This window comes from Drosophila ananassae, chromosome XL, assembly GCF_017639315.1.
Source record: "Drosophila ananassae strain 14024-0371.13 chromosome XL, ASM1763931v2, whole genome shotgun sequence".
NCBI classification, from domain to species: domain Eukaryota; kingdom Metazoa; phylum Arthropoda; class Insecta; order Diptera; family Drosophilidae; genus Drosophila; species Drosophila ananassae.
This window is the reverse complement of record NC_057931.1, coordinates 4,044,948-4,059,282: the sequence shown is the minus strand read 5'-3', so window position 1 is coordinate 4,059,282 and position 14,335 is coordinate 4,044,948. Positions and strand designations below refer to the sequence as shown.

The 14,335-nt window shown below is 46.9% G+C and overlaps 4 protein-coding genes across 7 annotated transcripts in view; 2 read left to right on the top strand and 2 right to left on the bottom strand.

Moving 5' to 3' along the window:
• LOC6504090 (histone deacetylase 4) overlaps positions 1-2,843 on the bottom strand; it is a 29,655-nt gene extending 26,812 nt beyond the window's left edge. For 3 of the 4 annotated variants that reach the window (XM_044716721.1, XM_014905697.3, XM_044716722.1), the window contains exons 1-2: positions 2,330-2,843; positions 1,879-1,972 (exon numbers count right to left, since the gene is read on the bottom strand). The gene's annotated coding sequence lies outside the window, so the exon portion shown is untranslated. The remainder of the gene's footprint in view (positions 1-1,878; positions 1,973-2,329) is intronic. The other variant, XM_014905698.3, reaches the window with a different exon arrangement.
• A 214-nt stretch (positions 2,844-3,057) lies between these two features.
• Positions 3,058-4,728, top strand: LOC6503561 (putative inositol monophosphatase 3). Its single transcript, XM_001964119.4, has one exon. The coding sequence runs from the start codon at positions 3,393-3,395 to the stop codon at positions 4,461-4,463; it is 1,071 nt and encodes a 356-aa protein (XP_001964155.2). The 5' UTR covers positions 3,058-3,392; the 3' UTR covers positions 4,464-4,728.
• Positions 4,729-4,982: 254 nt separating this feature from the next.
• Positions 4,983-11,541, top strand: LOC6503562 (adhesion G protein-coupled receptor A3). Its single transcript, XM_001964118.4, has 3 exons — positions 4,983-5,508; positions 5,800-6,018; positions 6,072-11,541. Exons 1-3 carry the CDS (start codon positions 5,177-5,179, stop codon positions 11,062-11,064), a joined length of 5,544 nt encoding a protein of 1,847 aa, XP_001964154.2. The 5' UTR covers positions 4,983-5,176; the 3' UTR covers positions 11,065-11,541.
• Positions 11,542-12,473: 932 nt separating this feature from the next.
• LOC6504089 (N(G),N(G)-dimethylarginine dimethylaminohydrolase 1) lies at positions 12,474-14,147 on the bottom strand. The gene is made up of 4 exons (XM_001964117.4): positions 13,946-14,147; positions 13,461-13,783; positions 13,078-13,400; positions 12,474-13,018 (listed from the first exon to the last, which is right to left on the bottom strand). Exons 1-4 carry the CDS (start codon positions 13,978-13,980, stop codon positions 12,893-12,895), a joined length of 807 nt encoding a protein of 268 aa, XP_001964153.1. The 5' UTR covers positions 13,981-14,147; the 3' UTR covers positions 12,474-12,892.
• Between the last annotated feature and the right edge of the window lie 188 nt (positions 14,148-14,335).

The following is a 14,335-nucleotide window of genomic DNA, read 5'->3' as shown; positions in this document are numbered from 1 at the left end:
CCATTGACCTTCACACACACACACACTAACACACACACTGCAATGTGACGCACAAAACAATTTCCGTTCACTAATTACACGGGCAAATAGAACAATAGAGAGACCAGACCCCACCACAGAAAACCCCCAACCCCCACCCCCTACAATAGAGCGACAGAGAGGGAACGATGACAGAAAATTGCATTGTAAATAAATTACCGTTAAATCGCTTCCAATCAACCAAAGACCGATCGGCTATATCGATGAATAATTCAAAGCAATTAATCCAATAAAAAAAAAAAACCCAGAGTAGGCTACAAAACAAAACAGAGGCAATAGCAAGGTCACACTAGAGAGAAAGAGAAAAAAACATTAAGACTTAAATCAATTTAAGAATAATACTTGTAATTGTAATGGAAATATAATAGTCTGTAAAAGAAATAATAAAAAATCAAGGTCACACTATTTATGAATGAAATAGAAACAAGGTCACACTGGGGAGATAGAAAAGAAACAGATTTTGACAAAAAGGGAAATGTAAATGGGAAACAAGGAGAACTTTTAATAAAAAAAATACTACAAATCTAATATTTTCTATTAAAAAAGAGATTTTTTATAAAAAACAAATTATTTTTTTAAAAACTTAATAGTTTTAAAGTTTATTTTCTTTAAAAATATGTATTCTAGAACCAAGTGTACAAATTTCAGCCAAATCCTTGGTTTAGTTTGGATTTTATGCTTTTCAAAACTAAAAAAGCATGCTTTTTTTCTTTAAACTGATAAATAAACAGTATCATAAATATAATATTATAAATAGAACTTAATAAAGTAATTTAAAAAGGTTTTTATTCCCAAAAATATAAAAAAAAAAACATCTTATAACCATTTATTTGATTTTTTGTTGAATTTTTTAAATATAATTTGTTAAAAAGTGGAAAAAAAACTTAACAAGTAGGGCGGAAACGTCCCTATAAACAAAGTTATATATGTGTCGAGTACAGATATCGTGGCCCCCGAGTCGCATTAATTATAGTCATCAGTGGCTCGTATTGTGAGCTTCATCCGCGTGCTTTCCCTTTGGAAACTTTGTTGGAAAATAATTTCAAAACAAATAATGATAAGTCTCAGTTCAAAGAAATGTAAAAAAAAAAAAAAATAAAACATGAATGGGAAAAAAACCCACCACTCGGGAGGGATCAACAAGTGTCAGTTCTGTGGGAGGGACTACTGTGGCCCCGAAAACGGATTCATCCCCGATCTATCGCTGTCTTACTCACACAATAAAAACTCCGTTATGGAGACAAGACCCGAATGATGATTAAGAAGAAGAAGAAACAGAATCCAAGAATGAGAAGCTCAGCTCGAAAAGAAAAACAAAAAAAATGAAGATCTTGGGGGCTCTCTCTCATTGTCTCTCTCATTGTTGATAACAAGAAAGAGAGGGAGAGGAGGAGGTGGAAGAGGAGTAGGAGGTGGAGCAGGAGAAGAGGAGTGTAAAGAAGAATAGCAAAGAGAAGCTAGAAGAAGCGAGCACAACATAAACCAGTTCAATGCGCCTTTCGGTGGAGCTTTAGCTTTTATTATTATTCTTTTTTTTTTTTTCTTTCTACAAAAAATGTAAAACAAAATAACTTAAAAGAGAGAGAGAGCACGCACACACTTGTTACATAAATAACGGCGAATTGAGTGAGAAGCAACAGAAGAAGCAAAACAGACGAAGAAGAGTGGGGCTGCTGCTGCTGCTGCTGTTGGGGCCGTTGGCTGATCTAATAAGAATATTCTTATGGGAATGATGGAAGAGAAAGGGAGATGGAAGGTGGAAGGGAGAGATTGCCTCTCCTGAGAGAGAGGAAAGAAGGCAGAAAGCGGAAAACAAACAAACATTTTATAAAAACGTACCTCTTTTTTAAAATTTGTTGCAAACTTCTGGCTGGCTGCGGCTTTTTTTTTCTTTATTATTATTTTATATATTATTTTTAATTGGTTTTTCCAACTTTTGTTCACAAAATTGCGAAAAATGATTAACGAAAAAAATAAAATAAATAACGCACTGGGGGCGGGGAGGAGGGGGCAGGCAGCAGCACAGAAAAAAAAATAAATAAAAAAAACGACAAAACTTGCTCTCTTCCAACTAGACGAGCGCACACGTGTGCGTGTATGTGTGTGTGTGTGTGTGAGTGTGTTTGTGTGTATGGGAGTGTATCTATGTGTGTATATACGATGAAATTCACGACTTTTTTAACTTAATTTCAGTTGTTTTTGTTTTTTTTTTCTTTTTTTTTTTTTGTACTGCTGCTGCGTACGTATTTTTTTTGCCTTTTTTTTAATTACTTTTTTTTTCGCTTGTTACCTTTTTTGGAATTTATTTATGTTGTTGTTGTCACTTCACAAGCAGTTTTCGCAGTTTCTTTATTTTTGGTACTACCACAACGACAACTACAACTGCCTCTGCGTTTGCCTACTATTTTCCTCATCATCATTCATTCTCTTTTTCTTGTTGATTCGCCCACAATAATCTACTCTCTCTTTTTTGCTTTTTTTTTCTTTCTTTTTTTTTCGTTTTCTGCACGCGCACGCACTTTTTTTTTTTTAATTAATCTGTGTGATTTTTATTTAAAATTTATTTATTTTTTATTTTTATTTGCATGTGTGTTTGATTGTTTTCGAACCGTAACCAAAAAAAAATCAGCAGCATATAAAAACAGAAAAAAAAAACAAGAAAATTGATATTTGAATTTGATTTTCGGGGGGCTTTTTCCCGAAGTTTTCCCGCGGCGACGCAAAAATATACAAAATTTATTATCCGAATTCCAACAACGAGCTCTGAACAGTCTGACCGTTGTTGGGCGAAAAAAAAAAACTAAAATGATGGCAGGCGTTAGCTGGTCACATTTCTTATCGAACAAATAATCGATAAATATTTGTTAAACTTTATTTTATTATCCAGATTGATTTTTATTTATTTTCATTGATTAAATGATTTATAAAAAGTAGAAATAAAGACTAAAATAATAATATTTTCTTTGAAAAGTTGGTCACTTTTGTAGCATTGCCAGAGCAAACACTATTTTAGTGTTGGAAAATTCGAGAATCCACCTGAACAGCTGTTGGTTTTGTTTATCTGCAAACACCTTTTGTCTTTGGGGGTCTTTTGTTTTGATTGCGCGCTGTTGGGGGAAAAAAACGCGCGACGTGGAAGCGACGGAGACGGAGAGAGAGAGCCCAATACCCAACAGCTTCCCCTCCCCCCAGCCTGAGTGACTTTGCGCGCCCATTTCACCCACAAACTCGACAGCATCTGGCAGCCACCGCCGCCGCCTCAGACTTCTCAGTTTGTAGTTTCGTGTGCTGATCTGGCAAACTGACAACGTCGCTAGAACAAACTCCTTGAACTCACCAGCCGCATTGCTTCCATGCCCGATAAAATGAACGGACGATCCATACGCATCAACCGGCTGCCGGCCACCATTGTGGCGATTCTGGTGACCATTATGCTCGTCTATTTCCTCAATTTCCATCAGGAGGAGCGTCCGGCCATTTATGGCATGCTGCGCAGCGATAATCCCAACAAGGTGAACCTCCGCAAGATGCTAATTGCCGCCATCCAGGCCGCCCAGCGTGGCGGACTCGAGGTGCTCGACGTGGCCCATTCCCGCCAGCTGAAGGAGCGCAGCAAGGGCAAGACGGACGAGGGTGTCAATGATCCATTCACGGACGCCGACGGTCGTTCCCACTGCGTCATGAAACAGGGCCTGCAGAGGATCTTCCCTCGCGTCAGGATCTTCTCCGAGGAGGACAACGAACACTGCCGCCAGTCGCATAGCTTTGATCTCGATCCCACGGTCCTGCACGAGACGGCCCAGGTGCCCGACGTGATGGTGAATGCTCCGGATGTCACGGTCTGGGTGGATCCGCTGGACGCCACCAAGGAGTACACCGAGGAGCTGTACGAGTACGTCACCACCATGGTGTGTGTGGCAGTGGCCGGAAGGCCCATCATCGGTGTGATTCACAGTCCGTTCAACGGCCAGACAGCCTGGGCCTGGGTGGGCAACTCGATGTCCGAGTATCTGGCCAATCTGCATCCCCAGCACTCACAAAAGTCCGGCGATTTGGCGCCGATCATCACCGTTTCCCGCTCCCATACGGCCGGGGCCAAGGATCTGGCCCGTGGCATCTTCGGCGAGGATGTGAGCCTGCTGACAGCCGCCGGCGCTGGCTATAAGGTGCTCCAGGTGGTGGCCAACAATGCTACCGCCTATCTGCACACCTCCAAGATCAAGAAATGGGACATCTGTGCCGGAGACGCCATCCTGCATGCCCTCGGTGGCACTATGACGACCCTGAACGATCAACTCATCCACTACGGTCCCGATGAGTCGCCGGTGAACACGGAGGGTCTGCTGGCGACGCTGGAGCGGCACGAGGAGTACATGGACAAGTTGGCCAAGTACCGGGCGGCTCACAACGGCAAGATAGCGTGAAGAAGTTAAGATTCTTCACAAAAAGAGAAGAAAATCCAGTGGCGGAAGAGGCGGAAAGTAAATAGCTCCTAAGTTCTAAAGTGAAACCTGTTTTTCGAAATCTCAATAATTTGTATGTGTGTCTGTGAGAAAGGTTCTACATTTCATATATTATTTTTATTCTTTTTTTTGGCGCTTTTTGCATAATCAGGTTGTTGGTTGTGCGGCGGACGGGGTCATGAACCCGGACTCCACTTGTCTACAAAAATAAACTAATTGTAAATTATGAAAATAACCTTTTTTTTGGGTAAAAACAAACGAAACAACTTTAAATAGTTAAATTTCCATTTAGCTTAATTTATATGAATTAATTTAATTAATTGGCACAAAATAAAATAAATGTTTAACCTCAAAGCATAATTAAACTAAATTGAAATTGAAGAGGAAATAAAATGAAATAAAATTTCAAAACAACCGCCTAGTTATCGATAACTATGAGTATCTTTCAACACTGATTGTACTATCGGTAACTATCGCTTGGTGGCCATCACTAGTTCTGGAAAATTAGAACCTTTCTGTCGTGGGGCAACGCTGGCTGCGTTTTTATTTTTTTTTGTAAAAAGTGTTTTGCCGTTTTGTTGTTATTCCTAATTTACAATGATTGCAACGAAAAACTGTTAATTAAATGTGCTCTAACCGCACCTGTGATGTAAAGACAGCGGTAACCCTACTGAATGGCCGGCGAAACGAATGCGAAACGGGTGCTCCCATGTAGCACCCCCCCACCACTGCTGCGGGCGTCCTCCACGGCCGTCCCCACCTCCTACTCCTCCTCCTCCTCCTCCACGGCCAGGGCGGTGCTCCTTTTTGGTCTCCAATTGGTATTGGTCCTCCTGGCGGGCGTGCAGTGGACGGAGGGCGCCGAGGGTGTGGTGTGTCCTAGGAAGTGCACCTGCCGGAACATTTCGGAGAACATCCATAGCCTGCGAGTGCGCTGCGATGAGCAGCAGTTGGCCACCTGGCGGGAACTGGACTTTGGCGAGGATGTCCATGGCATCGTCAGCATGTAAGAGGCCTCCAGGGACAACCAGAGGAAGCTGTATTATTTTTTTTTATTAAATATTTAAGTTTAAGGCATTGTTTTTGTGAAAATTATAGTCAGAACTAGTTGGGAATTGTAAGGGATTAATGAGAAATGTATTTTTTATATTTATTTTTAGTTCTTAGTTAAAAAAAAACTTTAATTTTAGGCTTTAAATAATTTTATTTATGATTTTTGAAGTCAGAACTGGTTGGGAATTATAAGAAAAATGAATAAAAATTAATTATAATTAAAAAAATAATTAATAATCCACAGAAATGTAAGCAAAAATGCCATATCCCTGATAACCGCCGACGACTTTCGGAACTTCACGGAACTGAAGCGACTGGATCTCTCCTTCAATCAACTGACGGAACTGGACAAGGACACCTTCGGCGACAGCCTGGGCCATGTGGAGAAGCTGAAGCTGGCGGGGAACGCCATCAGTCACATCTACGAGGGCACCTTCGACCAAATGCCCAAACTGAAGCAACTGTAAGTCCGGCAACTACTCTCCAGATATCCATTTAAATCTCCTCCTCCGACAGGGATCTCTCGGGGAATCCACTGGCCTGCGACTGCGGTCTCATCTGGCTGATAGCCTGGTCCAGTTCCCGCGATGTACGCCTCCAGCCGCCACCCAAATGCGACTCGCCGGTCCACTTTCGCGGCATGCCGCTGAAGAAACTTCGGGTGGGCATCGATTTCCATTGCGAGACGCTGCTCCAACCGATCCTCAAGCTGATGCCCAGTCAGAATCAGGTGGCCTTCGAGGGCGATGAACTGCAGCTGAAGTGTCATGCGCCCAGGGTGGCCATCGGAGTGCCCAGGGAGAGCGAAGATCTGCCGACGAGGGCCTTCGTCTTCTGGGGCTGGTCGGAGAAGATACGGGCCAAGAACTCCACGGAGGATATTGTCTACCAGGATCCCACCAAGGTCTTTGCGGATGTGTCATTGGAGACGCGCCACTCCACGGACTCGGGGATCCTCCAATCGATCCTCAAGATCAGCAGCCTGACCCAGAATCACACGGGGATGTGGGACTGTACGCTGCGGAGCCAGCAGGCGAATCTCTCCCAGGCCATTGTCATTCATGTGGTGGCCAAGGGGACGCTCTACTGCGACGCCAAGGTGGTGCAGACCAACAAGGGCATCTACCACTGGCCCAGAACGATGAGAGGCGAGACAGTGGTCCAGGACTGTGTGGAGGAGCCGAGCGATGCCAGCCAATCCCGAAGAGCGTCCCACGAATGCGGGCCATCGGGCGAGTGGCTGAATCTCGACACGGAGAGCTGTGTGTATGTCAGCGAAACGACCCGGATCCTGGAGCAGTTTGCGAAGGTCAATCTGACGCTGACGAAGGGACAGAATGCTCTGGAAATAGCCCGCCGGCTGCACAACTTCACCCAGGCCCAGACGCAGCTGAACCGGATCCGTGATCCCATGGATCTGGAGTATATAGCCAGGACACTAGTGAAGTACCTTGACCAGTTGCCGGAGCAGGCACAGCAGCAGCAGCAGGAGATCAGTCACCTCCTCATGGACATAGTGTCCCAGTTGTTGAATCTACCGGTTCACTTGTTCCGCGCCGCTCAGAAGGATCAGGGCACTGGCCAGCGACTGCTCCATGTGGTGGAGTCGTCGGCCATGCGTCTGGCCCTGGCCAGCACCCAGGCGAGTGGTCAGGGCCTAGAGCAGTTGCCATGGCGGGCTGTTCCTGCCCAGCAACGGAATCTCTTTGTCGAGTTCTTCAACATCAGTGTGGAGGCGTTCGTCAGCCTGTCGTGCGTCTGGCTGGAGGAGAGTCCAAGGGGCTTCCAGTGCAACAATGCCAATGACACGATACCCATGTACGAGCACGGTGACATCGATGCCGCCATCCAGTTGCCCTACAGCGTCCTCGGAAATAGTTCTACCATCGGATCGGGATCGGGGACTCCTCGCAGTCTCCGGCTGATGATATCCCTCCACCGGAATGGAAAACTCCTGCCCAACCTGAAGGGGATCTTCAATGAGTCCTTGAGCTCCGCTGTCATTGGTGTCCTGGCGTACAATGGCGAGGGGGAGGAGCAGCACTTCCAGACGGACAACGAACTAGATCCCGAGGAGGATGTCTACCAGCAGCGGGTGACGGTGATGCTGCGGGCCCATCCGTATCATGATCCGGCGAGTGCACCGCAGCCGGCGTGGTGGGATGCCCAGGAGCAGAGGTGGGAGACGCGAGTGTGCCAGCAGCACTACCAGCACCGGACTTTGGTCATGTTCAGTTGCACCCGGACGGGATACTTTGGACTGTTGCAGAGGTCGCGGTATCTGAATGATTTCCGGAGCGAGGAGGCGGGCGCCAGGTTCCGGCATCCGCCCACCGCCGTCTATGCCGGATGTGGACTCCTCTTCGCCTGCTGTGCCTTCAACTGTGTGACCTTTGCGGTGTTTGGGAGAGCGGTGCGGATCAATCGGGTGCAGCGGCATGCTCTGGTTAACACCTGGGTGGCACTGGGCGGCCTGGCCCTGGCCTTCTCCCTGGGAATCTATCAGACGGCCAGCCAACCGCACTGCCGGATCATGGGCCTAATGATGCACTACCTCGGCCTGTGCGTCCTGCTGTGGGTGTGCGTGAGTCTTAGTAGCATGTACAAGCGACTCACCAAGGGCACCACCTCCTCCTCCAGCAGCAGTCACCCCCAATCCCATCACCACCAGCAGCAGCAGCAGGCGGCGGATCTCCAGGATTCGGGCGGGAGGGAGAGGAAGCCCATCCTTGGCATCTACCTGGTGGGATGGGGCATCGCCCTGCTCATCTGCGGGATCAGCAGTGCCGTGAATCTGGCCGAGTATGCCGCCTATGACTTCTGTTTCCTGCACAGCTCCACCACCCTGAACGCCCTCCTCGTCCCGGCGGTCATCCTGGTCATCTTTTGTGGGATTCTGGCCCTCTGTATCTACTACCAGCTCAGCCAGCAGGCGGTGAATGTCCTCCAGCTGCACCAGAATCATGGCCAGAACCAGCACCAGCGCCAGTACTCGGACAACAACACCCAGGCCACGGAGCACATCGATCTGGACTGGCTGGACGCCAATGGGACGACGCTGGGGACGAGTCAGGGGCGCAAGCCGGATCACGACCATCTCCAGGAGCAGTACAGCACCCTGAGCAATCCCCTCAGCAGCATCGTGGATGACTTCGAGCGCTCCAATCTCTCCCACCTCCGGGGACACTTCATCTTCCTTGTTTTGTACGCCGGCGCTTGGATGACGGCCGCCGGGTACATTAACTCTGGCCAGGATCTGTATGTGATGGGATTCGCCGGGTGCTGCTCCTGCCTGGGACTGTTCCTGCTCGTCTTCTACAATCTGAGCCGGAACGATGCCCGGCAGGCGTGGACGCAGGGCGGCGAGTCGGATGCCCTGATGCGGAGTCGCCCCGGCAAGCTGATGACCTACAACAACCAGACCAGGAGCTGTCTGCCCGGAGGAGGATCGGGTGCGATACCCACCGCCGGCACCGCCATGATTAGCAACTCCATTGTGGCCTACAAGGCGAATCCCGGCGGGGGGAGTCTCTACGAGGCGAACAACTCAGCGGGATCCCGATCCAATAGCCAGTGCTCGCGGAGCATGCGGAGTCAGACGCGGAGCCAGCAGTCGAGGAGTCAGCAGGATCAGGTGCCCCAACTGGGAGCCACTGGGGTGACCATTATTAACAATACCAGTAATCCGGGTGGGGTAGCAGGATCCGGAGGAGGAGGAGGAGGAGCTGGGGGAGGAGTGCCTCCGCACAGCCTCAATGCCCTGCTCCATGGTTCCAGCCACGATCTGATACCCTCCGCCGAGATCTTCTACAACCCGAACCAGATCAACGTGGCCCGGAAGTTCTTCAAGAAACAGAAGCGCCTCGCCAAGCGGAACAACTTCGAGCTTCAGCGCCAGACCATGCCCCAGATGCAGCTCCAGATGCAGATGCAGATGCAGCTCCATGGCGGTCATAGTAGTCTCAGTGATGCCAGTTCCGAGCAGCTCTACAGTCGCCATCACAACGCCATGACGCTCCTGGCGGGGGGCAGTAAGGTGAACAACACGAACCTCCATTACAAGAACCAGGCCGGTGGGCAGATGGATCATCCTGGCGGGGATTCCTTGCAATTTAAGCGCTTCATCCCGGCCAGCTCCTCGCCGGCCGCCACCAAGATCATGCAGGCGAACATCTATACGAATATACCGGAGACCCTGACGCCGCAGCACGAGGTGATCAAGTTGAGGGGCAACCGGACGCCATCCCTGCTGGACGAGACCCTGCACGAGCAGGAGGACGACGAGGAGGAGGAGGAGGAGGAGGAGGAGGTTGAGGGGCAGCCGGGTCCCCTACAAGAGCAAACCATACCCGCCGAGGAGGACGAGGAGGAGGAGGAAGTGGAGGAACTCGAAGAGGATGCCAGTTCTTTGGATGAACACGCCCCCTTGTATGCCAATACCCTGCCGCCCACTGGCCACAGTGGGATGAACAATCTGTTCCGGCCGAGGAACGGCCACATCCTCAGCTCCACGCCGGTGAAGCAACCCAGCTTGGAGGCCATGAACAGCTGCGGCCTGCCGCTGGAGGAGATCAACCGGCAGCTGGAGGAGCCGCTGCTCCAAAAGCACGAGATCTATGTCTCCAACTCGCTGCAGGTGACCACCAGCAACAGTATCCAGCTGGACGAGGACTTCCCCAGCGTCCTAATCCGCTTCAGCCAGCAGCAGCAGTCCAAGTCCCTCAACAACATCAGCGAGATGCTGGGCGGAGGAGGTGGAGGTGGCTCTGGCTCTGGGGCCAGTTCTGGAGCTGCAGCTTTGGAGCCTTCTGGGGAGGAGATCGCCGACCTGGACGGGAGCACCCTCGAGGAGCAGCAGATGCGCCAACAGGTCTACTCCTGCTCCAGCAGTAATCTCTGCCAGCTAAAGGATCGGGAACGGGGTCTGATGCGTGGCTCCGGCACCGAGGCAATGGAGGACGATGGACGACTCCTGTCCGGGAGTCCCACCAACGAGAGCGATCTCAACTACCAGAACTCGGAGATAAGCATCCGGAGCCATGGCCTGTACGCCCCCCAGGCGGACAATGACCTGAATCTCACCCTGACCGATGACTTCCGGTGCTATCAGTCCTCCAATGCCAGCGATGCGGATGTGGATGTCCTCAATGAGTTCGATGATGATGAGCGTGTGGCTCCTGGGAGCGAACTACAGGAGGATCCTACAGAGCATGACCACCACGAGGACACCTCCATTGATGAGCTGTATGAGGCGATCAAGTGCCGGAGTCCGTTGAGGAGCAAACAGGAGATCTCCGAGAGATTCGAACGGGAGCGTCGGGAAAGAGAAAGAGAAAGGGAGAGGGAGCGAGAGCGAGAGAGAGAGAGGGAGCGAGAAAGGGAGAGGGAACTGACCATGGAGAAGCCACTGGGCAGCTCCCATAACGAGAATCTGAACGAGACGATCGAGGACGACAGTAGCCAGAGCAGCGTCATCTCCTACATCGATCCCCGGGCAGCACCCAGCTAGTAATCCCCCGATCCCCGCCAGAAATCATCGAAATCCCCATCATCCCAGCCATGTCCTCATGTGTATATAGGAAATATACAAAAAAGAAGAGTCTTACTAGAACCCACCCGAGATATATATACACCGATATATCCATTATCCTTAGTCCTTAATCCTTAGTCCTTAAATCCTAAGATCCTAAGCCATCTGAACTTGTAATTACGCTAAGAACTCCTCCATCTGGACACCACTCCACTCCTGCCATCGATTATTTATTACGAACTAGTATTACTCCGATCCACTCCAGCCAAGTGGACAGGAATCACTTCATCCTTCAGGCCCTGCAGGTCCTGCAGGTCCTTCAAGTCCTGCCCATCTTCACGAGAAACCCATGTCCTTTGATAAGTTTTAACCTTCGACCTTCTGTAAGGCAGAATGCATTTAAAAACTAGACTAAGCCTATATTTAGAAACAAATAAATGAAATGTTTACTTGAAATATTGAAAGTTTTTCCATTTTTTTTAATATTTTTCAAAAAAAATTCAGAGATTTTCGAGAGATTTCATAGGTTTTCGAAAAATTATATCGATTTTGGAAAAAAAGGGATTTGTTTTTCAAAATCAGCCACTCAACACAAGGTATTTTCAACTGAACTTGATATATTTTCGAAAAAATTGATAGTTTTTCAAAAAACTATAGATTTTTGAAAGATTCGATCGAATTTTGTAAAAAAAAAAGGGTTCTAAATGTATTTTTAAAAAAATTGACACTGGAACAGAGAGTTTTTCAACAAAACTTGATCTATTTTGGATAAAAACTTGATAGTTTTTCGAAAAACTCGATCGATTTTTGAAAAAATGAATAGATTTTTGTAGAAAAAAGAGATTAAAAAGTAAAAAAAGGAAGTATTTTTAAAGAAAAGCACTAAAAACAGCAGTTTTTGAACAAAAATTTTGAGATTTTAGGAAAACTTTATAGTTTTAAAACAAATTCTGAAAGATTTCTGAAAAATTCGATACATTTTTGAAAAAATTAGATTAAAAATCTAAATATTTTTCAAAAACAAACACTGACACATGATTATTTTAGCAAAATTTGATAGATTTTCAAAAAACTTAAAAGGTTTTGGAAAAACTTGATACATTTTCATAAAAAGGAGATTAAAAATCGATTTATTTTTCAAAAACAGATAATGAAACATGAGTTTTTCAAGCAACCTTGATAGATTTCCAAAAAAAAAGTTTGATTTTCAAAAATATTAAAAATTTTTGGAAAAAATGGATAGTTTCTAAAAAAATTTGATGGATTTTTGAAAAATAAAGGGGAAAAAAAGTAAAAAAGAGATAATTTTCATAGAAAGACACAGTTTTTGGACAAAAAATGTCAAAAATTTGGAAAAAATAGATAGTTTTTAGTGAAACTCGATAGACTTTTGTAAAAAAGAGATTACAAAGGTATTTATTTTCAAAGACAGACACTGAACACAGGGTTTCTCAACAAACTACTTGTAAAGTAGATACATATTTCAAATAGTGTACAATAATTTCATAATTTCCATCATAATAATAATAATAATAATGATAATAATGATAATGATATAGTCCGATATCCTTAAACGGTAGATGGGACATGTTGGAATGGTGAGTGCCAGGATTGGCCCGACAATCGGATAGATTCGATTCGATTTTAACAATAACAAGAATTGCGATTAAACTAGAATACATGGGTAATACGATTTCAGTATAAATATTGCTGATAATGCCAGTTATTTGGCGGTTGTGCGTTGTGTGATTCTCATGGCAATGCTACTCCAGCTTCGATAGCTTCTTCGAGGGACTCTCTAAGAGATTCAGAGACTACGAATGGACTTCCAGCGTCGCAGCAGGAGGCAGGACGACGTCAGGCCACTGGAATATTGACTAAACTCGCTAATATTTATGTTTCTTGATGGAATGTCGATTTTTTCTTTCAAAGTCTAAGGATAAAAAGGATATATCTTTAAAAATAGAAATAAAATAATAACAAAACACCTACCTTATAAGCTTCGGGAATCTCTGACGGCGATCTTGTCACAATCGTTCCATTGACAAACAACACATTGGCGGCACTCTCCTCCGGCAGCGTGAGCTTCTGGTATGTGAAGCTCGCCTCCCGCTCCATCCGCTTGACAATCTCCTGGCAGGTGGGACTGCTGCTCACGCACAGGACATCCGGTCCGGCCATCGTCACATAGTATTTCAGCCGTCGATTGCCATTCACTCGAATGGGCGTCACTGGATATTCCGGATAGGCCATGGCCACAGCCCGGGCGCCCTCCTCGTTGGTGTAGCTCGAGATTCCAACGAAAAATTCACGACCTAAAAAGGGAGAAAAGTTATCAGAAGCTCTAGAGTCCAACTTGGAGCTACAACTCGCACCCGTGAAGAGCACATCTCCACCATCTAGCTGGGCATGCTGATCCTCAATCTCTATAATTGGAATGTCCAGCTCCTTCTTCAGGATAATGGCCATGCTCTCGGCTTCGCGTCGTCGCTTCGGGTTCTCCGATCGCCCGATTAAAGCCACTCCATTACAGATGACGGCACTGTTCTCCACAAACACGCCCTCGGGCAGCTCATCGTCCGGCGGCAGCTCGATCACATCCAGACCAATGGACCGCAGCAGGGTGCAGTACTCCTCGTGCTGTTGCTTCGCCAGTTGGACGTCGAATTGTCCGTTCTCCAGCAGGGCGTCCGAGATTCTGCAGGGTGGGGGGATGGTAGGTAAGGTATGAAAGCAAATATAATCATTCAATTAAGCCGACAAGTGGGTGCCCCACCCACGCAGCCTGTCGTTTAGTGGGTGACCTAATTCCCCGCCACTTGGGCCACTCCCGGGGAATCGCCATCCCGTTCCAACTCACCTGGCCACGATGGCGTGCGTGTACTTGGGCGACATGTTTTGTCCGGAATGGCCGCTGGCTCTCCACGGATTCACGAAGCTCCTTGATGCGGTTGCTGTTATGGATTTCGATTTGAATCCAGATTCGGATTCGGATTGGGATGTAGTCAGTTAGTAGCCAGTGTGACCGTTGCGGGCTTAGATAGATATGACACCTGACTGAAGATGGCACTGTCAGGTGAGAAAATAAGCGATAATCGAGGGTTTTTAGCTTATATTTTGTAAATTAATAAATATGATATATTGTAACTTAGTTTTAAAAGTTATAGAGTTTTTATAAAACTATTTAAGTACTAAAACTTGTATGCTTTAATTTTTCATGGCCATTGATTGGCAGAGATCGTTTACAGAG